The following is a 22,962-nucleotide window of genomic DNA, read 5'->3' on the forward strand; positions in this document are numbered from 1 at the left end:
TCCCCTAGATACTTTTACTGAAATGTAACTACTGACATTCTTCCATTTCACCATCAATGTGTGAAAGGTTTTAAATAGATTACTAATTGCCAAATTCTGACTTCAAACAAGCAGGCACGTTTTTGTTTAATGCATCTGCAGACTTGTCTGAAATGTGTGCTGTGTGTCCTAGATTACCATCTAGCCTTCAATGTTTTCCTTTCTTACCACATCATCCACAGTTCTGCAGAGCAAGCCATCTGACCTTGGAGTTCAAACATCCTGATTCCTTAAACATTTGTTATATATATCATGACCCTTATTTCCTTTGAATATCTTCTTTCTCCTTTGGGAAATGTGAGTTTAGTACATCTGTGCCGAGTGAGACAAAGAATTCATTTACTTTCTTTTTAACAATTCCTAGCATCCCCGCTTTCATTTGTTATCAGACATTAGAAGAAAGAAAAAGGAATGCATGACATGTACCTGCTGGCACATTAGTTTCATGGTGCATCCTGTAGAAACTGAGCAAAAATAAGTATTAAATAATTAAAATGCATAACAGATTAGAAAACTTGTACCCTGAAGGACTTTGGATTTTTGTTTATAGAAAATATAGGATATAAAAACTATAAGTAATACAATTCTCCATGAAGCATTATTGTACAATAAATAAAATACTGACTCATAAGGCTCATTACTGATTAGAAGATATATCATTTAGGTACAAGAAGGGCAAGGGATTTTTTAAAAAGAAATTTTAAAAGATATGGAGTCAGTGAAATATGATAGTTAAGGCTAACTATTAAATTTATAGCAACTTGTATTTAAACTTTATGCTAGTTCTGCATGAGCCAAAACTCATGGAACACTGAACAGGGAAAAATGAAATTTGTCATTAAAAGTGCAATCAAATTAATGTAGTACGGAGAAGATGTTCTTAAAATGGCAAGTTATAAAGCTCTTGTATACATAGCAGAGAAACAGAAATGCAATGTTTTCAAAGCATTGATAGTCTAAGATAGTAGTTCTCAAACTTTGGTATGCATAAGAATTATCTGGACAGCTTGTTAAAACACAGGTTGCTGTGTACCACCCCAGTAATCTATGACACAGTAGGCCTGGGTGAAGCCTGAGAATTTGCATTTCCAACAAAATTTTCGGTGATTTTTCTATTGCTATCGCTGTTCTGGAGATCACACTTAGAATCTAGGAGGGGAAAGAAGGGGGCCTTTAAAATCTATCACTTTTGTTTTCCCATTGACTAAATGGTCATAGAAAGTTAAATAAAATACTGTGAATTGGGAATCTGAGAATTGGCATCTTGAACTGGCATAGTTCAGTTACCATCCAATTACCATTCACTAAGTTCTCTCTTTGGAAGCAGGAAAGCTACACTAGGTTTTTTAATGGATATTTTCTCAAGAGACCTTTATTGGTTGTATCTGTTGATTGGTGAACCTTACATAGAAAATATAACATTTTATTTAGAGCTTCTTCAGAAGGTTGTACTCATTCTTTAATTTTGATGTATAGGATCTGCGTGTCTTGAGATATGTATTATCCTTTTGATAGAAAAGGTGTGTATTATAGAGGAAATAACATTGAAGTAGAAGTCAGGAGTCGTGGATGCTAGATTCAGCCTGCCATTATCTAGATTTCACTTTGGGAAAGTTACTTGACCTCTTTGAACTTACCCATTTCCTTGTATTTAAAATGAATGTAACAATACATGCTCTGCTTGTATTACAGAGCTGTCATAATTTAGGGAAAGGTGAGGTATTACAGGGAAAACCAGTAGCTTAAAACCATTAGCTAAGATACATTTAAGAAAGATGCCATCAAGCTCTTAAATATAATAATCCTGAGATTGCCCATGGGTATATCAGTTTCCAAAAACTAATATGTCAGTTTTTTGGTTTTTTGGTTTCTTTTTTTCCTTCCAGAGGAATGAAAAGAAGTTTGGGAATTAAAAAAAGGATATAAGAGTAAGAACTGGAAAAAAAATTATGTAATCTAATATGAATACAGCACATTATATTTCTTTTTAATAATACATAAATCAAGTATTATGTTTGCATGTAAGGGGAAAAGTGTTCAATTGAGATTATGTGGAATATACTATTTTCCTGAAAGGTAGAGATGGATTAGAAGGGCTGACCAGCAGATATACATTTCAAATTCCAAGTATCTCAGGTGGCAACAAGGATTTACTGTATAACACAGGGAACAATATTCAATATCTTGTAATAACCTATGATGTAACATAATCTGAAAAAAACATATATATATATATGAACCACTTTGCTGTACACCTGAAACTAACACAATATTTTTTTTTTTTTTTTAAACATCTTTATTGGAGTATAATTGCTTTACAATGGTGTGTTAGTTTCTGCTGTATAACAAAGTGAATCAGCTATATGTATACATATATCCCCGTATCTCCTCCCTCTTGCATCTCCCTCCCACCCTCCCTATCCCACCCCTCTAGGTGATCACAAAGCACCGAGCTGATCTCCCTGTGCTATGTGGCTGCTTCCCACTAGCTATCTATTTTACATTTGGTAGTGTATATATGTCCGTGCCACTCTCTCACTTCATCCCAGCTTACCCTTCCCCCTCCCCGTGTCAAGTCCATTTTCTATGTCTGCGTCTTTATTCCTGTCCTTCCCGTAGGTTCGTCAGAACCCTTTTTTTTTTTTTTAGGTTCCATATATATGTGTTAGCATATGGTATTTGTTTTTCTCTTTCTGACTTACTTCACTCTGTGTGACAGTCTCTTGGTCCATTCACCTTACTACAAATAACTCAGTTTCGTTTCTTTTTACGGCTGAGTAATATTCCATTGTATATATGTGCCACATCTTCTTTGTCCATTCATCTGTCGATGGACACTTAGGTTGTTTGCATGTCCTGGCTATTATAAATAGAGCTGCAATGAACACTGTAACACAGTATTTTAAATCAACTATACTTCAATTAAAATAATTATCAATGGAGGAAAAAACTTCAAGCCAAGTATCTCAGGTGTTCTGGACAGTGTCCTGATAACATTAGCCTTAATGGTTGGGAGAAAAATTAATCAGACCCTGTGACTGATTTGGTAGAATGCCTGCTTAATAATTGTCTTTAAGGTGTTAAAAAGGATTCTGTGTTTGAATTGTGGTATCCTTGAATTTATGTGAGGTGGGGAGATGATTTTTTTGGAACTTGTTCCAAAATTTTTTTCCTTTGGTTTAAGATTATGTTAACTGTAATTATGAAATCTCAGCAGGACATTCTTTTTTTTTTATTAAGTTATTTATTTTTGGCTGTGTTGGGTCTTCGTTGCTGCACGCAGGCTTTCTCTAGTTGCAGCGAGCAGGGGCTACTCTGTTGTGGTGCATATGCTTCTCATTGTGGTGGCTTCTCTTGTTGTGGAGCATGGGCTTTAGGCGCGCAGGCTTCAGTAGTTGTGGCACAAGGGCTCAGTAGTTGTGGCTCACGGGCTCTAGGGCACAGGCTCATTAACTTACCTCTCAATTCCTTCCTTTGCTTTATACCTTTATACTTTCTGAAAGTATGTAGCGAAATCGGACTGAAGGTGACACTACTTCATATTTTTGGATCATTTGTTATGAAGGACAGCTCTGCTGTCATCTTTTGTACTCTCTGTGCCTACGTTTTCCCCCTATATCTTGCCTTCCTTGAGCATGAAAAAGAAACTCATTTTTGGATTTCCCATTATGTCAGCATAATTATCTAGATAATTTAGCCCTTTTTGTTAAATATGTCCCTATATTTGTTGAGGGAGTTGGCTTTAGGACTCTAGCTTATTCATTCTTCATGTAACTCCTCTGATTCTGCCTAATAAGCTTTTGGTTTCTGTTTTCATTAATTTTCATTTTTTCTATATCTTTTGTTTTTTTAAAAAATAATGTCCTTAACATCAAGAAGTACCTCTACTGAGTTTTACCTCTGAGAGCTTGTGTGATTTTTTAAGGTAATCTATTAATGTGGTTTGGCTCTTGATTAAAGTCAACACTACCATAGTTACACTTTTAAGGAACAGAGACAAGTACTAAACACCAGAGATAAAATAATTTTCAACCACGATTGCTCTGTTGCTCTCTAGGGCACTGACTTGAATTTTAGGGGACTTCTACTTGATATCAGAGAGACTATGATAAGGGAGATGAAGACTTCTGCCTTTTTCATTAGCCATTAAGGAAGGAATGAGGGTGCCCTTAAAAGAAAACCTGCCAAGCCTGTTAGGTCTTTTTGGACCAAGTTGAGAGAGTTTGCTGGTATAGGTGAGCAAGCAGGCTTAAGTTTTATGAAGTACAAGCTAATAGGAATATAATATAACAGAAGCCTGCTGTCAGAATTCTGATTAAACTAGTTTTTAATGGTTTCAGTTAAGATGGAGTAAAAACATTCCATACTGTTTCTGCCACTGAACACAGCTATAAAACCTGGACAGAATGCATGGAGCAGCTATTCGAAGGCTTTGAAAAGTAAATAGTAGGCAAATTGGGGAAGAAGATGAGAATTCAAACTGACTTCTGAACCAGCAGTGAGGTTGCCATCTCACTTTTACTCCACTCCCCACCCCCATTTTTTCTTGCTGTTGGACCCTAGACATGGACGTAGTCATAGAACTATGTGGCAAAGAGGAGTAACTAAACCCCAGCTTTCTGGCCAGAGGGCCAAAAAGAGGAGCCCCAGGGAACCAGAAATTACTGGAAAGATGGTTGAAAGGGAGGAGCTCAGGAAAGCAACCCCGTATTACTATGTTTAATTCTTATTACCACTCTTGAGCTACAGATTTGTTATATGTGACTCTGATCTAATCAGCATACCAACGAACACTACAGACCAATATGCTTCATGAACATACATGTAAACATCTTTACCACTATAGTAGCAAATCAAATCCAGTGATATATAAAAATAATAATATATCTTGACCAAGTACACTTTACCCCAGGGATGCAAAGCTGGTTCAATATTCAAAAATTAGTCAGTAAAATCTAACATATTAATAGTCTAAGAAGGAAAAACCATGTGACTATATCAATTGATGTAGAAATACATTTGGCAGATTTCAACATCCATTAATAATAAAACTCTCAGCAATCTTGGAATAGAAGGGACTTTCTCAGTCTGATAAAGGGCAGCTGTTAAAACCCTACCACTAAAAATCATTCTTAATGGTGAAAAGTCTGAATGCTTTCTTCCAAAGATTAGGAAAAAGGCAAGGATGTCTGCTTTCTTCACTACTATTCAACATTATATTGTTGGTACAATAAGGCAAGAAAAGGAAAAGGCATATAGCTTGTAGAGAAAAATTAGTTTGTTCTTTCATTCTCTTAACTGTGTCCTTTAGAGAGCAAAAGTTTAATTTTTATGAAGTCAAATTTGTCAATTTAAAAAAAAATAGACCTGCCTTTGGCTGTCATGTCTAAGAATTCTTTTCTGGGTCCCAAGTCACAAAGATTTTTCCTTAAGCTTTTTGCTAGAAGTTTATAGTTGACATTTTGAGTTAATTTATAAGGTGTGAGGTTCAAGATTCATTTTTTTTGCATGTGAATGTTCAATTGCCCCATTTGTTGAAATGACTGTGCTTTCTCAATTGAATTGTTTTCCACCCTGGTCAAAAATAAATTGGCCATATTTATGTGGATCTATTTCTCGATTCTCTATTCTGTTTCATTAACCTATGTGTCGATTCCTTTGTCAATAACACATAATTTTGATTACTGTAGCCTTATATAAGTAATTCTTAAAACTTCATGGTATAATTCTTTCCATTTTGTTCCCTTTTTCTCCCCAAAATTGATTTAGCTTTTCTAGTTTCTTCAGTTTCCATATAAGTTTTACAATCAACTTATCCATATCCACAAAAAATTTTTATTGGAATCATGTTAAATCTGTAGATGAATTTGGAGAGATTTGAGATCTTTACTATGTTGAATCTTACAATCCATGAATGCAGCATGTCTCTCCATTTATCTCTATTTTCCTTTATTTCTTTCATCTGCGTCTTGTGGTTTACAGCATACAGATACCTGTACATGTTAGATTGATACCTAAGTATTTCATTTTGGGGAAAGCTATTACAAGTAGGATTTTTAAAAATTTAAGTTTCAGACTTTACCTTAATGATATTTAGAAATATGATTATTCTATGTATTGACCTTGAATCTTGTTGCCTTACTAAACTCATTCATTAGTCCTAGGAGGCTTTTTGGTTTCATTTTTTTGTATCTACCTTGAGGTTTTCTGTGTAGATAAGCATGTCACTTGCAATCCTGTTTCCACCAGCAAACCTCTAATTCAATGGCTGTTCTTACTGAACTGAGCTTGCATGTCATTTTCACCCACTGTGTATGCCAACTCCAAATTAATGCCCAGAACATCCTCCTATTCCAGTTAAAAGTGTGTAGTTTTTCAGAGACCTTCAAGATGGCAGAAGAGTAAGATGTGGAGATCACTTTCCTCCCCACAAATACATCAGAAATACATCTACATGTGGAACAACTCCTACAGAACACCTACTGAACGCTGGCAGAAGACCTCAGACCTCCCAAACGGCCAGAAACTCCCCATGTACCTGCGTAGGGCAAAAGAAAAAAGAAAAAACAGAGACAAAAGAATAGGGACGGGACCTGCACCTCTGGGAGAGAGCTGTGAAGGAGGACAAGCTTCCACACACTAGGAAGCACCTTCACTGGTGGAGACCGAGTGTGGGCGGGAGGGAGGCTTCGGAGCTACGGAGGAGAGCACAGCAACAGGGGTGCAGAGAGCAAAGTGGAGAGATTCCCACACAGAGGATCGGTGCTGGCCAGCACTCACCAGCCTGAGAGGCTTGTCCGCTCACCCGCCGGGGCGGGCAGGGGCTGGGAGCTGAGGCTATGGCTTTGGAGGTCAGATCCCAGGGAGAGGACTGGGGTTGGCTGCGTGAAGACAGCCTGAAGGGGGCTAGTGTGCCACAGCTAGCCGGGAGGGAGTCCGGGAAAAACTCTGGACCTGCCTAAGAGGCAAGAGACCATTGTTTTGGGGTGCACGATGAGAGGAGATTCAGAGCACTGCCTAAACGAGCTCCAGAGACGGGCACGAGCCACGGCTATCAGCGCAGACACCAGAGATGGGCATCAAAGGCTAAGGCTGCTGCTGCAGCCATCATGAAGCCTGTGTGCAAGCACAGGTCACTGTCCACACCTCCCCTCCCAGGAGGCTGTGCAGCCCACCACTGCCAGGGTCCCGTGATCCAGAGACAACTTCTCCGGGAGAACACACGGCGCACCTCAGGCTGTTGCAATGTCCAGGCTCATCCCGCATTCCGTACCCCTCCCTCCCCCCGGCCTCAGTGAGCCAGAGCCCCCTAATCAGCCACTCCTTTAACCCCATCCTGTCTGAACGGAAACAGACGTCTTCAGGCAACCTGCACGCAGAAGCGGGGCCAAATCCAAAGCTGAACCACAGGAGTTGTGCAAACAAAGAAGAGAAAGGGAAATCTCTCCCAGCAGCCTCAGGAGCAGCGGATTAAATTTCCACAATCGACTTGATGTACTCTGCATCTGTGGGATATCTGAAGAGACAACGAATCATCCCAGAATTGAGGCAGTGGACTGTGAGAGCACAAAATATATATTTTTTTCCTTTTTCTCTTTTTGTGAGTGTGTATGTGTATGCTTCTTGTATGATTCTGTCTCTATAGCTTTGCTTTTACCATTTGTCCTAGGGTTCTGTCTGTCCGTTTTTTCTTTTCTTTCCTTTTTTTAAATTACATTTTAATAATTTTTTATTTTAAAAACTTTATTTTATTTTATTTTTTCTTTCTTTCTTTCTTTTTTTCTCCCTTTTCTTCTGATCCATGTGGCTGACAGGGTCTTCGTGCTCCAGCTGGGTGTCAGGCCTGTGCCTCTGAGGGGGGAGAGCCAAGTTCAGGACATTGGTCCACCAGAGACCTCCCAGCTCCACATAATATCAAACAGCAAAAGCTCTCCGAGAGATCTCCATCACAACGCTAAGACCCAGCTCCACTCAATGACCAGAAAGCTACAGTGCTGGACACCCTATGCCAAACAACTAGCAAGACAGGAACTCAACCCCACCCATTAGCAGAGAGGCTGCCTAAAATCATAATAAGGGCACAGACAGCGCAAAACACACGACTGGATGCAGACCTGCCCACCAGAAAGACAAGATCCAGCCTCATCCATCAGAACACAGGCACCAGTCCCCTCCACCAGGGAGCCTACACAACCCACTGAACCAACCTTACCCACTGGGGGCAGACACCAAGAACAACAGGAACTACGAACCTGCAGCATGTGAAAAGGAGACCCCAACACAGGAAGTTAAGCAAAGTGAGAAGACAGAGAAACATACAGCAGATGAAGGAGCAAGGTAAAACCCCACCAGACCAAACAAATGAAGAGGAAATAGGCAGTCTACCTGAAAAAGAATTCAGAGTGGTGATAGTAAAGATGATCCAAAATCTTGGAACTAGAATGGAGAAAATAGAAGAAACGTTTAACTAGGACCTAGAAGAACTAAAGAGCAAACAAACAATGATGAACAACACAATAGATGAAATTAAAAATTCTCTAGAAGGAATCAATAGCAAAATAACTGAGGCAGAAGAACAGATTAGTGACCTGGAAGATAAAATAGTGGAAAAAATTACTGCAGAGCAGAATAAAGAAAAAAAGAATGAAAAGAATTGAGGACAGTCTTAGAAACCTCTGGGACAACATTAAACGCACCAACATTCAAATTATTCAGGTCCCAGAAGAAGAAGAGAAAAAGAAAGGGACTAAGAAAATATTGGAAGAGATTACAGTTGAAAACATCCCTAATATGGGGAAGGAAATAGCCACCCAAGTCCAGAAGGGGCAGAGAGTCCCATAGAGGATAAATCCAAGGAGAAACACGCCAAGACACATATTAATCAAACTATCAAAAATTAAATACAAAGAAAAAATATTAAAAGCAGCAAGGGGGGCTTCCCTGGTGCCGCAGTGGTTGAGAATCCGCCTGCTGATGCAGGGGACACGGGTTTGTGCCCCAGTCTGGGAAGAGCCCACATGCCACAGAGCGGCTAGACCTGTGAGCCATGGCCGCTGAGCCTGTGTGTCCGGAGCCTGTGCTCCGCAATGGGAGAGACCACAACAGTGAGAGGCCCGCATACCACTAAAAAAAAAGAGGGGGGGACAACAAACAATATACAAGGGAATTCCCATAAGGTTAATAGCTGATCTTTCAGCAGAAACTCTGCAAGCCAGAAGGGAGTGGCAGGGCATATTTAAAGTGAAGAAAGGGAAAAACCTACAACCAACATTACCCTACCCAGCAAGGATCTCATTCAGATTTGATGGAGAAATTAAAACCTTTACAGACAAGCAAAAGCTAAGAGAATTCAGCACCACCAAGCCAGCTTTACAACAAATGCTAAAGGAACTTCTCTAGGCAGGAAACACAAGAGAAGGAAAAGACCTACAATAACAAACCCAAAACAATTAAGAAAATGGAAATAGGAACATACATATCAATAATTACCTTAAATGTAAATGGATTAAATGCTCCAACCAAAAGACATAGACTGACTGAATGTATACAAAAACAAGACCCATATATATATATGCTGTCTACAAGAGACCCACTTCAGACCTAGGGACACATACAGACTGAAAGTGAGGGGATGAAAAAAAGACACTCCATTTAAATGGAAATCAAAAGAAAGCTGAAGTAGCAATTCTCATATCAGAAAAAATGGACTTTAAAATAAAGACTACTACAAGAGACAAAGAAGGACACTACATAATGATCAAGGGATCCATCCAAGAAGAAGATATAACAGTTGTAAATATTTATGCACCCAACATAGGAGCACCTCAATACATAAGGCAAATGCTAACAGCCATGAAAGGGGAAATCAACAGTAACACAATCATAGTAGGGGACCTTAACACCCCACTTTCACCAATGAACAGATCATCTAAAATGAAAATAAATACAGAAACACAAGATTTAAATGATACATTAAACAAGATGGACTTAATTGATATTTATAGGACATTCCATCCAAAAAGAATAGAATACACTTTCTTCTCAAGTGCTCATGGAACATTCTCCAGGATAGATCATATCTTGTGTTACAAATCAAGCCTTGGTAAATTTAAGAAAATTGAAAGCGTATCAAATATCTTTTCCGACCACAACACTATGAGACTAGATATCAATTACAGGAAAAAATCTGTAAAAAATACAAACACATGGAGGCTAAACAATACACTACTTAATAACTAAGAGATCACTGAAGAAATCAAAGAGGAAATCAAAAAATACCTAGAAACAAATTACAGTGAAAACACGATGACCCAAAACCTATGGGATGGAGCAAAAGTAGTTCTAAGAGGGAAGTTTATAGCAATACAATCCTACCTCAAGAAACAAGAAACATGAAACATCTCAAATAAACAACCTAGCCTTACAGCTAAAGCAATTAGAGAAAGTAAAACAAAAAAACCCCAAAGTTAGCAGAAGGAAAGAAATCGTAAAGATCAGAGCAGAAATAAATGAAAAAGAAATGAAGGAAACAATAGCAAAGATCAGTAAAACTAAAAGCTGGTTCTTTGAGAAGATAAACAAAATTGACAAACCATTAGCCAGACTCATCAAGAAAAACAGGGAGAAGACCCAAATCAATGGAATTAGAAATGAAAAAAGAGAAGTAACAACTTACACTGCAGAAATACAAAGCATCCTAAGAGGCTACTACAAGCAACTATATGCCAATAAAATGGACAACCTGGAAGAAATGGACAAATTCTTAGAAAACCACAACCTTCCAAGACTGAACCAGGAAGAAGTAGAAAATGTAAACAGACCAATCACAAGCACTGAAATTGAGACTCTGATTAAAAATCTTCCAACAAACAAAAGCCCAGGACCAAATGGCTTCACAGGCAAATTCTATCAAACATTTAGAGAAGAGCTAACACCTGTCTTTCTCAAACTCTACCAAAATATGGCAGAGGGAGGAACACTCCCAAACTCATTCTACGACGCCACCATCACCCTGATACCAAAACCAGGCAAAGGTGTCACAAAGAAAGAAAACTTCAGGCCAATATCACTGAAGAACATAGATGCAAAAAAATCCTGAACAAAATACTAGCAAACAGAATCCAACAGCACATTAAAAGGATCATACAACATGATCAAGTGTGGTTTATCCCAGGGATGCAAGGATTCTTCAATATACGCAGATCAATCAATGTGATGCACCATATTAACAAACTGAAGGATAAAAACCATATGATCATCTCAATAGATGCAGAAAAAGCTTTCCACAAAATTCGCCACCCATTTATTATAAAAACACTCCAGAAAGTAGGCATACAGGGAGCTTACCTCAACATAATAAAGGCTATATATGACAAACCCACAGCCAACATCGTTCTCAATGGTGAAAAACTGAAACCGTTTCCACTAAGATCAGGAACAAGACAAGGTTGCCCACACTCACCACTATTATTCAGCATAGTTTTGGAAGCTTTAGCCACAGCCCTCAGAGAAGGAAAAGAAATAATAGGACTCCAAATCAGAAAAGAAAAAGTAAAGCTGTCACTGTCTGCAGATAACATTGTACTATAAGTAAAGAATCCTAAAGATGCTACCAGAAAACTGCTAGACCAAATCAATGAATTTGGTAGAGTAGCAGGATACAAAATTAAGGCACAGAAATCTCTTGCATTCCTATACACTAATGATGAAAAATCTGAAAGAGAAATTAAGGAAACACTCCCATTTACCATTGCAACAAAAAGAATAAAATACCTAGGAATAAATGTACGTAAGGAGACAAAAGACCTGTACTCAGGAAACTGTAAGACACGGATGAAAGAAATTAAATATGATGCAGATAGATGGAGAGATATACCATGTTCTTGGATTGGAAGAATCAATATTGTGAAAATGACTATACTACCCAAAGCAATCTACAGATTCAACACAATCCCTATCAAACTACCAATGGCATTTTTCACAGAACTAGAACAAAAAATTTCACAGTTTGTATGGAAACACAGAAGATACCGAATAGCCAAAGCAATCTTGAGAAAGAAAAACGTAGCTGGAGGAATCGGGCTCCCTGACTTCAGACTATACTACAAAGCTACAGTAACCAAGACAATATTGTACTGGCACAAAATCAGAAATATAGATCAGTGGGACAGGATAGAAAGCCCAAAGATAAACCCATGCACATATGGCCACTTTCTTTTTTTTTGAATTTTATTTTATTGATCTTTTTATACAGCAGGTTCTTATTAGTTATCCATATTATACATAGTAGTGTATATATGTCAGTCCCAATCTCCCAGTTCATCACACCACAACCCCCATCCCCTGCCTCTTTCCCCACTTGGTGTCCATACATTTTTTCTCTACTTCTCTGTCTCAATTTCTGCTCTAGAAACTGGTTCATCTGTACCATTTTCTAGGTTCCACATATATGCGTTAATATACAATATTTGTTTTTCTCTTTCTGACTTACTTCACTCTGTATGACAATCTCTAGATGCATCCACATCTCTACAAATGACCCAATTTCGTTCCTTTTTATGGCTGAGTAATATTCCATTGTATATGTGTAGCACATCTTCTTTATCCATTCATCTGTCAGTGGGCATTTAGGTTGCTTCCATGACCTGGCTATTGTAAATAGTGCTGCAGTGAACATTGATGTGCATGTGTCTTTTTGAATTATGATTTTCTCTGGGTATATGCCCAGTAGTGGGATTGCTGGGTCATATGGTAATTCTATTTTTAGTTCTTTAAGGAACCTCCATACTGTTCTCCATAGTGGCTGTATCAATTTACATTCCCACCAACAGTACAAGAGGGTTCCCTTTTCTCCACACCCTTTCCAGCATTTGTTGTTTGTAGATTTTCTGATGATGCCCATTCCAACTGGTGTGAGGTGATACCTCATTGTAGTTTTTTTTTTTTTTTTTTTTTTTTTTGCAGTACGCAGGCCTCTCACTGCTGTGGCCTCTCCCGTTGCGGAGCACAGGCTCCGGACACGCAGGCTCAGTGGCCATGGCTCACGGGCCCAGCTGCTCCGCGGCATGTGGGATCTTCCCGGACCGGGGCACGAACCCGTGTCCCCTGCATTGGGAGGCGGACTCTCAACCACTGCTCCACCAGGGAAGCCCCTCATTGTAGTTTTGATTTGCATTTCTCTAATAATTAGTGACGTTGAGCAGCTTTTCATGTGCTTCTTGGCCATCTGTATGTCTTCTTTGGAGAAATGTCTGTTTAGGTCTTCTGCCCATTTTTGGATTGGCTGGGTTTTTTTTTAATATTGAGCTCCATGAGCTGTTTATATATTTTGGAGATTAATTCTTTGCCCGTTAGTTTGCAAATATTTTCTCCCATTCTGAGGGTTGTCTTATCATCTTATTTGTAGTTTCCTTTGCTTTTCAAAAGCTTTTAAGTTTCATTAGGTCCTATTTGTTTACTTTTGTTTTTATTTCCATTACTCTAGGAGGTGGATCAAAAAAGATCTTGCGGTGATTTATGTCAGAGTGTTCTTCCTGTAAGAGTTTTATAGTGTCCGGTCTTACATTTAGGTCTCGAATCCATTTTAAGTTTATTTTTGTGTATGGTGTTAGGGAGTGTTCTAATTTCATTCTTTTACATGTAGCTGTCCAGTTTTCCCAGCACCACTTACTGAAGAGACTCTCTTTTCTCCATTGTATATCCTTGCCTCCTTTGTCATAGATTAGTTGACCATAGGTGCATGGGTTTATGTCTGGGCTGTCTATCCTGTTCCATTTATCTATATTTCTGTTTTAGTGCCAATACAATATTGTCTTGAGTACTGTAGCTTTGTAGTATAGTCTGAAGTCAGGGAGTCTGATTCTTCCAGCTCCGGTTTTTTCCCTCAAGACTGCTTTGGATATTTGGGGTCTTTTTTGTCTCCATAAAAATTTTAAGATTTTTTTTTCTAGTTCTGTAAGAAATGCCGCTGGTAATTTGATAGGGATTGCATTGCATCTGTAGATTGCTTTGGGTAATATAGTCATTTTCACAGTATTGATTCTTCCAATCCAAGAACGTGGTATATCTCTCCATTTGTTTGTATCATCTTTCATTTCTTTCATCAGTGTCTTATAGTTTTCTGCATACAGGTCTTTTGTCTCCCTCGGTAGGTTTATTCCTAAGTATTTTATTCTTTTTGTTGCAATGGTAAATGGGAGTGTTTCCTTAATTTCTCTGTCACATTTTTCATCATTAGTGTATAGGAATGCAAGAGATTTCTGTGCATTAATTTTGTATCCTCCAACTTTACCAAATTCATTGATTAGCTCTAGTAGTGTTCTGCTGGCATCTTTAGGATCCTCTATGTATAGTATCATGTCATCTGCAAACGGTGACAGTTTTACTTCTATTCCAATTTGTATTCCTTTTCTTTCTTTTTCTTCTCTGATTGCCGTGGCTAGGACTTCCAAAACTATGTTGAATAATAGTGGTGACAGTAGACATCCTTGTCTTGCTCCTAATCTTGAAAGAAATGCTTTCAGTTTTTCACCATTGAGAATGATGTTTACTGTGAGTTTGTCATATATGGCCTTTATTATGTTGAGGTAGGTTCCCTCTATGCCCACTTCCTGGAGAGTTTTATCATAAATGAGTGTTGAATTTTGTCAAAAGCTTTTTCTGCATCTATTGAGATGATCATATGGTTTTACTTCTTCAATTTGTTAATATGGTGTATCACATTGATTGATTTGCGTATATGGAAGAATCCTTGCATCTCTGGGATAAATCCCACTTGATCATGGGGTATGATCCTTTTAATGTGTTGTTGAATTGTGTTTGCTAGTATTTTGTTGAGGATTTTTGCATCTATATTCATCAGTGATATTGGTCTGTAATTTTCTTTCTTTGTGACATCTTTGTCTGATTTTGGTATCAGGGTGATGGTGGCCTCATAGAATGAGTTTGGGGTTTTCCTTCCTCTGCAGTTTGTTGGAAGAGTTTTAGAAGGGTGGGTGTTAGCTCTTCTCTAAATGTTTGATAGAATTCACCTGTGAAGCCATCTGGTCCTGGACTTTTGTTTGTTGGAAGATTTTTAATCACAGTTTTAATTTCATTACTTGTGATTGGTCTGTTCATATTTTCAATTTCTTCTTAGTTCAATCTTGGAAGGTTGTACCTTTCTAAGAATTTGTCCATTTCTTCCAAGTTGTCCATTTTATTGGCATAGAGTTGCTTGTAGTAGTCTCTTATGATGCTTTGTATTTCTGCAGTGTCTGTTGTAACTTCTCCTTTTTCATTTCTAATTATATTGATTTGAGTCCTCTCCCTCTTTTTCTTGATGAGTCTGGCTAATGGTTTATCAAGTTTGTTTATCTTTTCAAAGAACCAGCTTTTAGTTTTATTGATCTTTGCTATTGTTTCCTTCATTTCTTTTGCATTTATTTCTGCTCTTTATGATTTCTTTCTGTCTGCTAATTTTGGGTTTTGTTTGTTCTTCTTTCTCTAGTTACTTTAGGTGTAAGTTTAGATCGTTCATTTGAGATGTTTCTTGTTTCTTGACGTAGGCTTATATTACTATAAACTTCCCTCTTAGAACTACTTTTGCTGCATCCCATAGGTTTTGGATTGTTGTTTTTTCATTGTCATTTGTCTCTAGGTATTTTTTGATTTCCTCTTTGATTTCTTCAGTGATCTCTTGGTTATTTAGTAACGTACTGTTTAGCCTCCATGTGTTTGTGTTTTTTACGTTTTTTTCCTTGTAATCGATTTGTTATCTCATAGCATTGTGGTCAGAAAAGATGCTTGATGTGATTTCAATTTTCTTAAATTTACTGAGGCTTGATTTGTGACCCAAGATGTGATCTACCCTGGAGAGTGTTCCATGCACACTTGAGAAGAAAGTGTAATTAGCTGTTTTTGCATGGAATCTCCTTTAAATATCAACTAAATCTACCTGGTCTATTGTGTCATTTAAAGATTGTGTTTCCTTATTAATTTTCTGTTTGGATGATCTGTCCATTGGTGTAAGTGAGGTGTTAAAAAAGTCCCCCACTATTATTGTGTTACTGTCAATTTCCTCTTTTATAGCTATTAGCAGTTGCCTTATGTATTGAGGTGCTCCTTTGTTGGGTGCCTATATATTTATAATTGTTATATCTTCTTCTTGGATTGATCCCTTGATTATTATGTAGTGTCCTTCCTTGTCTCTTGTAACATTCTTTATTTTAAAGTCTATTTTATCTGATACGAGTATTGTAACTCCAACTGTCTTTTGATTTTCATTTGCATGGAATATCTTTTTCCATCCCCTCACTTTCATTCTGTATGTGTCCCTAGGTCTGAAGTGGGTCTTTTGTAGACAGCATATATATGGGTCTTCTTTTGTTTTGTTTTGTTTCTTTTGCGGTACACGGGCCTCTCCCGTCGCGGAGCACAGGCTCTGGACGCGCAGGCACAGTGGCCATGGCTCATGGGCCCAGCTGCTCCACGGCATGTGGGATCCTACTCGACCAGGTCACAAACCCGCGTCCCCTGCATTGGCAGGTGGACTCCCAACCAGTGTGCCACCAGGGAAGCCCAGGTCTTGTTTTTGTATCCATTCAGCGAGCCTGTGTCTTTTGTTTGGAACATTTAATCCATTCATGTTTAAGGTAATTATCGATATGTATGTTCCTATTACCATTTTCTTAGTTGTTTTGGGTTTGTTTTTGTAGGTCCTTTTCTTCTCTTGTGTTTCCCACGTAGAGAAGTTCTTTCAGCATTTGCTCTAGAGCTGGTTTGGTGGTGCTGAATTCTCTTAGCCTTTGCTTGTCTGTAAAGCTTATGATTTCTCCATTGAATCTGAATGAGATCCTTGCTGGGTAGGGTAATCTTGGTTGTAGGTTCTTCCCTTTCATCACTTTAAGTATATCTTGCCATTCCCTTCTGGCTTGTAGAGTTTCTGCTGAGAAATCAGCTGTTAACCTCATGGGAGTTCCCTTGTATGTTATATTTCATTTTTCCCTTGCTGCTTTCAATAATTTTTCTTTGTCTTTAATTTTTGCCAATTTGATTACTATGTGTCTCGGCGTGTTTCTCCTTGGGTTTATCCTGTATGGGACTGTGCGCTCTCTGGACTTGGGTGGTTATTTCCTTTCTCATGTTAGGGAAGTTTTTGACTATAATATCTTCAAATATTTTCTCGGGTCCTTTCTCTCTTTCTTTTCCTTCTAGACCCCTATAATGTGAATGTTGTTGCATTTAATGTTGTCCCAGAGGTGTCTTAGGCTGTCATCATTTCTTTTCATTCTTTCTTCTTTATTCTTTTCCACAGCAGTGAATTCTACCATTCTGTCTTCCACGTCACTTATCCATTCTTCTGCCTCATTTATTCTGCTATTGATTCCTTCTAGTGTATTTTTCATTTCACTTATTGTACTGTTCATCTCTGTTTGTTCTTTAATTCTTCTAGGTCTTTGTTAAACATTTCTTGCATCTTCTCGATCTTTGCCTCCATTCTTTTTCCGAGGTCCTGGATCATCTTCAGTGTCATTATTCTGAATTATTTTTCTGGAAGGTTGCCTATCTCCACTTCATTTAGTTGTTTTTCTGGGGCTTTATCTTGTTCTTTCATCTGGTACATAGCCCTCTGCCTTTTCATCTTGTTTATCTTTCTTTGAATGTGGTTTTTGTTCCACAGGCTGCAGGATTGTAGTTCATCTTGCTTCTGCTGTCTTCCCTCTGGTGGATGAGGCTATCTAAGAGGCTTGTGCAAGTTTCCTGGTGGGAGGGACTGGTGGTGGGTAGAACTGGCTGTTGCTCTGGTGGGCAGATCTCAGTAAAACTTTAATCCTCTTGACTGCTGATGGGTGGGGCTGGGTTCCCTCCCTGCTGGTTGTTTGACCTGAGGCGACCCAACACTGGAGCCTAGCAGGGCTCTTTGGTGGGGCTAATGGCGGACTCTGGGAAGGCTCACACCAAGGAGTACTTCCCAGAACTTCTGCTGCCAGTGTCCTTATCCTCACGGTGAGACACAGCCACCCCTGCTTCTGAAGGAGACCCTCCAACACTGGCAAGTAGGTCTGGTTCAGTCTCCTATGGGGTCACTGCTCCTTTCCCTGTGTCCCGATTCCCACACTACTTTGTGTGTGCCCTCCTAGAGTCTAGTCTCTGTTTCTCCCAGTCCTGTCGAAGTCCTGCCATCAAATCTCGCTAGCCTTCAAAGTCTGATTCTCTAGGAATTCCTCCTCCCGTTGCCAGACCCCCAGGTTGGGAAGCCTGACGTGGGGCTCAGAACCTTCACTCCAGTGGGTGGACTTCTGTGGTATAAGTGTTCTCCAGTTTGTGAGTCACCCACGCAGCAGTTATGGGATTTGATTTTATTGTGATTGTGCCCTTCCTACCATCTCATTGTGGCTTCTCCTTTGTCTTTGGGTGTGGGGTATCTTTTTTGGTGAGTTCCAGTGTCTTCCTGTCGATGATTGTTCAGAAGTTAGTTGTGATTCTGGTGCTCTCGCAAGAGGAAGTAAGAGCACATCCTTCTACTCTGCTATCTTGAACCAATCTCATGGTCACCTTATTTTTGATAAAGGAGGCAAGAATATACATTGGAGAAAAGAGATCCCCTTCAATAAGTGGTGCTGGGAAAACTGGACAGCTACATGTAAAGGAATGAAATTAGAACACTCCCTAACATCATACACAAAAATAAACTCAAAATGGATTAAAGACCTAATGTAAGGGCGGACACTATAAAACTCTTAGAGGAAAACATAGGCAGAACACTCTATGACATAAATCACATCAAGATCCTTTTTGACCCCCCTCCTAAAGAAATGGAAATAAAAATAAACAAATGAGACCTAATGAAACTTAAAAGCTTTTGCAGGGCAAAGGAAACCATAAACAAGGCGAAAAGACAACCCTCAGAATGGGAGAAAATATTTGCAAACGATGCAACTGACAAAGGATTTATCTCCAAAATTTACAAGCAGGTCATGCAGCTCAATATGAAAAAAACAACCCAATCCAAAAATGGGCAGAAGACCTAAATAGACATTTCTCTAAAGAAGATATACAGACTGCCAACAAACACATGAAAGAACGCTCAACATCACTAATCATTAGAGAAATGCAAATCAAAACTACAGTGAGGTAATCACCTCACACCAGTCAGAATTGCCATCATCAAAAAATCTAGAAACAGTTAATGCTGGAGAGGGTGTGGAGAAAAGGGGACCCTCTTGCACTGTTGGTGGGAATGTAAGTTGATACAGCCACTATGGAGAACAGTATGGAGGTTCCTTAAAAAACTAAAAATAGAACTACCATATGACCCAGCAATCCCACTAGTGGGCATATATGCAGAGAAAACCATAATTCAAGAAGAGTCATGTAGCACAATGTTCATTGCATCTCTATTTACATTAGCCAGGACATGGAAGCAACCTAAGTGTCCATCGACAGATGAATGGATAAAGAAGAAGTGGCACATATATACACTGGAATATTACTCAGCCATAAAAGGAAACGAAACTGAGTTATTTGTAGTGAGGTGGATGGACCTAGAGTCTGTCATACACAGTGAAGTAAGTCAGAAAAAGAAAAATACCATATGCTAACACATTTATATGGAATCTAAAAAAAAAAGGTTCTGAAGAACCTAAGGGCAGGACAGGAATAAAGACGCAGACATAGAGAATGGACTGGAGCACAAGGGGAGGGGGAAGGGTAAATGGGACGAAGTGAGAAAGTGGCATGGATTTATATATACTACCAAATAAAAAATAGATAGCTAGTGGGAAGCAGCCGCATGGCACAGGGTGATCACCTCGGTGCTTTGTGACCACCTAGAGGGGTGGGATAAGGAGAGTAGGAGGGAGACGCAAGAGGGAGGAGATATGGTGATATGTGTATATGTATAGCTGATTCACTTTGTTATAAAGCAGAAACTAACACACCATTGTAAAGCAATTATATTCCAATAAAGATGTTAAAAAAAGAAGTCCATAGTTTTTCTATATTGTGCTGGCCAAAATACATTGTTTTTTTTGTTTGTTTGTTTGTTTTGCGGTACGTGGGCCTCTCACTGTTGTGGCCTCTCCCTCTTGTACTGTGCGGAGCACAGGCTCCAGACGCGCAGGCACAGCGGCCATGGCTCACGGGCCCAGCCACTCTGCGGCATGTGAGATCTTCCTGGACTGGGGCACGAACCCGTGTCCCCTGCATTGGCAGGCGGACTCTCAACCACTGCGCCACTAGGGAAGCCCCAAAATACATTGTTTTTAAGAAAGTTAATTGTAAATACAACCAACCTATTGTCAGTTTTCATTTTTGTTAAGAGTTTTGCAAAATTTTCTAAAACGTTTTTGAGATTTCTGAAAACCAAAGTGTAATTTACAGAGTGAAAGAAAATGTTTTACTATATAGGTAGTGGAATTTGATGACAGGTCAATTTTGAAACTATTTATTTGGTGTGACTATCATGCAGAAGCCATTTCTCTACAGGGAAAGACTAAAATATAGCTTGTTGTTTGATTTGTGCTGCAGGGTAGATTAATTAAAATTATATTTTGTCACCTACAAGTTCTATGTTGTGACAGCATCAGGCTCTAAAACTATATATTTTATTTAAAAGGCCAGCATTAAGAAAAGATGGTTTTTAACTCCTGAAAATAGTTTTTTAGCAAGTTATATATAAGTAAATACACAATTTAAATGAAGGATTTCTGTCCTGTAATTTGGGGAACAAATGGAAAATGGCTCCTAGTTCATTTTCTTTAGTTAAGTGTTTTCTGCTTTGCTGGATTCAGTTACCTATGGCTTATTCTTTGTCTGTCCTCTGATATTATAAAATAATTTGAAGTGATCTTTACTTTATGTCTCTCTGAGACTGCCTATTTCATCATAAATTGTTTGTTTCTTTCATCTAGGCTTTTTTTCTTTAATGTCAAAAATTTAGTTAGTGTTCTTTTAGAAAAATATTCTCAGGATACAGTTATGGTTCCCCAATAGGCTACTTTCAGTTGACTATCTTGGAGTCTGATCTTGTTTGAATATTTATCTAGCAACCAGTGCCAGGTTCTTTCTTCCTTCTTCTCCACAGTAATAAGATTTCGGTGGGAATTAAACCTGCTTCCTTTTCCAGAAAAACTTAAGGACCTGTGTGGTGATATTTTACTTTGACTTCTTCACCTTGTTTTTTTTTAAAGAATACCATTTGACACTTACTTGCCTTGGTGAAATGATGCTACGTTTCATACATTTATTTCCCAGTTTTAATATCTTAAATTTATCTACATTAATGAGGCATCTTTGATGGGTACCCCTGAATAGTTTAGTGCCCAAATACTAAAAAATTATACCTTGTAGATTTGGTCATTTGGGTTAGGCATAATGAAAGCTGTACAACAAAACAATACTAACTCACTTTCAGTTGTTGACATGAAGACAGATACAGAGTAAATCCATAAGAAAGTGTAATATATTGAAAAGATATATAATGAGAACACTTGGCTCTGAGTTCTGTTTCTACCACTTATTATTTGTGTGACCTTTATGAAGTTTTCCCAATCTCTTAAAACCTCACTTTCTCCCTTAGTTATTAAAAAAGTATATGTATAATTTTCATGTTATTATAGCAATTAATATATACCTTTCAGTGTCATTGTAAGAGTTAAATGAGTTAATTTTAAGGAAGTGCTTTGTAAATCATACAGCATAGAACTGTTTCCTATAATATACAGACACTATTTTTAAGTACCCTTGACCTTTGAACAACACAGGTTTGAATTGCGTGGGTTCACTTATATGCATATTTTTTTCACTAAGTACCTACTACAGTGCTACACGATTCACAGTTGGTTGAATTAATGGATGCAGACACGTGGATATGGAGGAACCTCGGATGTGGAGAGCCAACGATAAGTTACATGTGAACTTTCTACTGCATAGAGGGTCCGCGCCTCTACCCCCCACATTTGTTGTTCAAGGGCCAACTGCCATTCTCTCTTATTCCAAAAAGTTTGACTATATTTTGGCCACTTTCCCTCCAATTTACCGTTCAACTTATTCTTCAGGCATTTCTTAACCTGTGCCTAAACTAAGGAGAGCTTAAGCTCTAGGGGTGTTTCTTTTCTTCTTTTTCTTCTATTCCATACTTCTTCCTTACCTAAATTCTGCCTCTTCTATTTAGAGATTCAGGAATAAAGAGTTTGTTAGAGGAAAGGAATCAAGAAATGATGTACCTTTGGCTGTTAGGGAAATCTCATGTTTATTTTACACTGTCACGTATTTGGTAAAGAACAGAGAAGTGGGCTTAGTGATCAGTTTCTTTCCCCCTTTGAGCATCACTGTGTGTAAACATTGATTTTTTTCTTTTTTTTTAATTCCATCTTCTAGTTACAACAGTTGGAGCTCGCGCAGATACAGCATAGAGATGCTAATCTCACAGCTCTTGCAGCTATTGGACCAAGGAAGAAGAGACCACTAGAATCCGGGTCTGGAAGTGAGGTATTGAAATAATGTTTCTTTGTTATTTTATTTTTCATGTCAAAAAAGCAAGCCTAAAGGAAGCAAAGAATGCAAATTTACTCTGCCTTGCACACTGTTGCTGTCAAATACTTGTTAAAACTCTCCTTTGCCTCTTTATAAAATCTTAATTTTTGCTTGTTTTTAAAAATATATATCACCTTGAACATTACTCCTACTAATTACTTATTTTATACTTTTTCCTATCCCCCATCTCTAGTCATACTGAATCTCACTATCTCAGTTTCTTCTGTGCACTCTTTCAGGCAGTTTTATGTAATTTTCTCCCCGCTATGTATCTAAATCCAGCTCATCTGTTAAAATCAAGTCTGCACTCTCATTTCTATCATGAACCTTGACTCTACATACCCACACTGACTTCTTTTCTCAGCACATAATGTGTTTGCACGGCATTAATCATTCTCTGCTCCTCGC

The 22,962-nt window shown here is 38.4% G+C and overlaps 1 protein-coding gene across 3 annotated transcripts in view; it reads left to right on the plus strand.

The window, feature by feature from the left end:
• Window positions 1–22,962, plus strand: part of TAF4B (TATA-box binding protein associated factor 4b) — a gene marked incomplete at both ends in the record, with an annotated part of 121,926 nt that overhangs the window by 84,454 nt on the left and 14,510 nt on the right. For all 3 annotated transcript variants that reach the window (XM_079717377.1, XM_079717378.1, XM_079717379.1), the window contains one exon: window positions 22,399–22,509. In XM_079717377.1, coding sequence (XP_079573503.1) covers window positions 22,399–22,509 — 111 coding nt within the window. The remainder of the gene's footprint in view (window positions 1–22,398; window positions 22,510–22,962) is intronic.

Source organism: Hyperoodon ampullatus, assembly GCF_949752795.1.
Source record: "Hyperoodon ampullatus genome assembly, chromosome: 13".
In the NCBI taxonomy this organism is placed as follows: Eukaryota; Metazoa; Chordata; class Mammalia; order Artiodactyla; family Ziphiidae; genus Hyperoodon; species Hyperoodon ampullatus.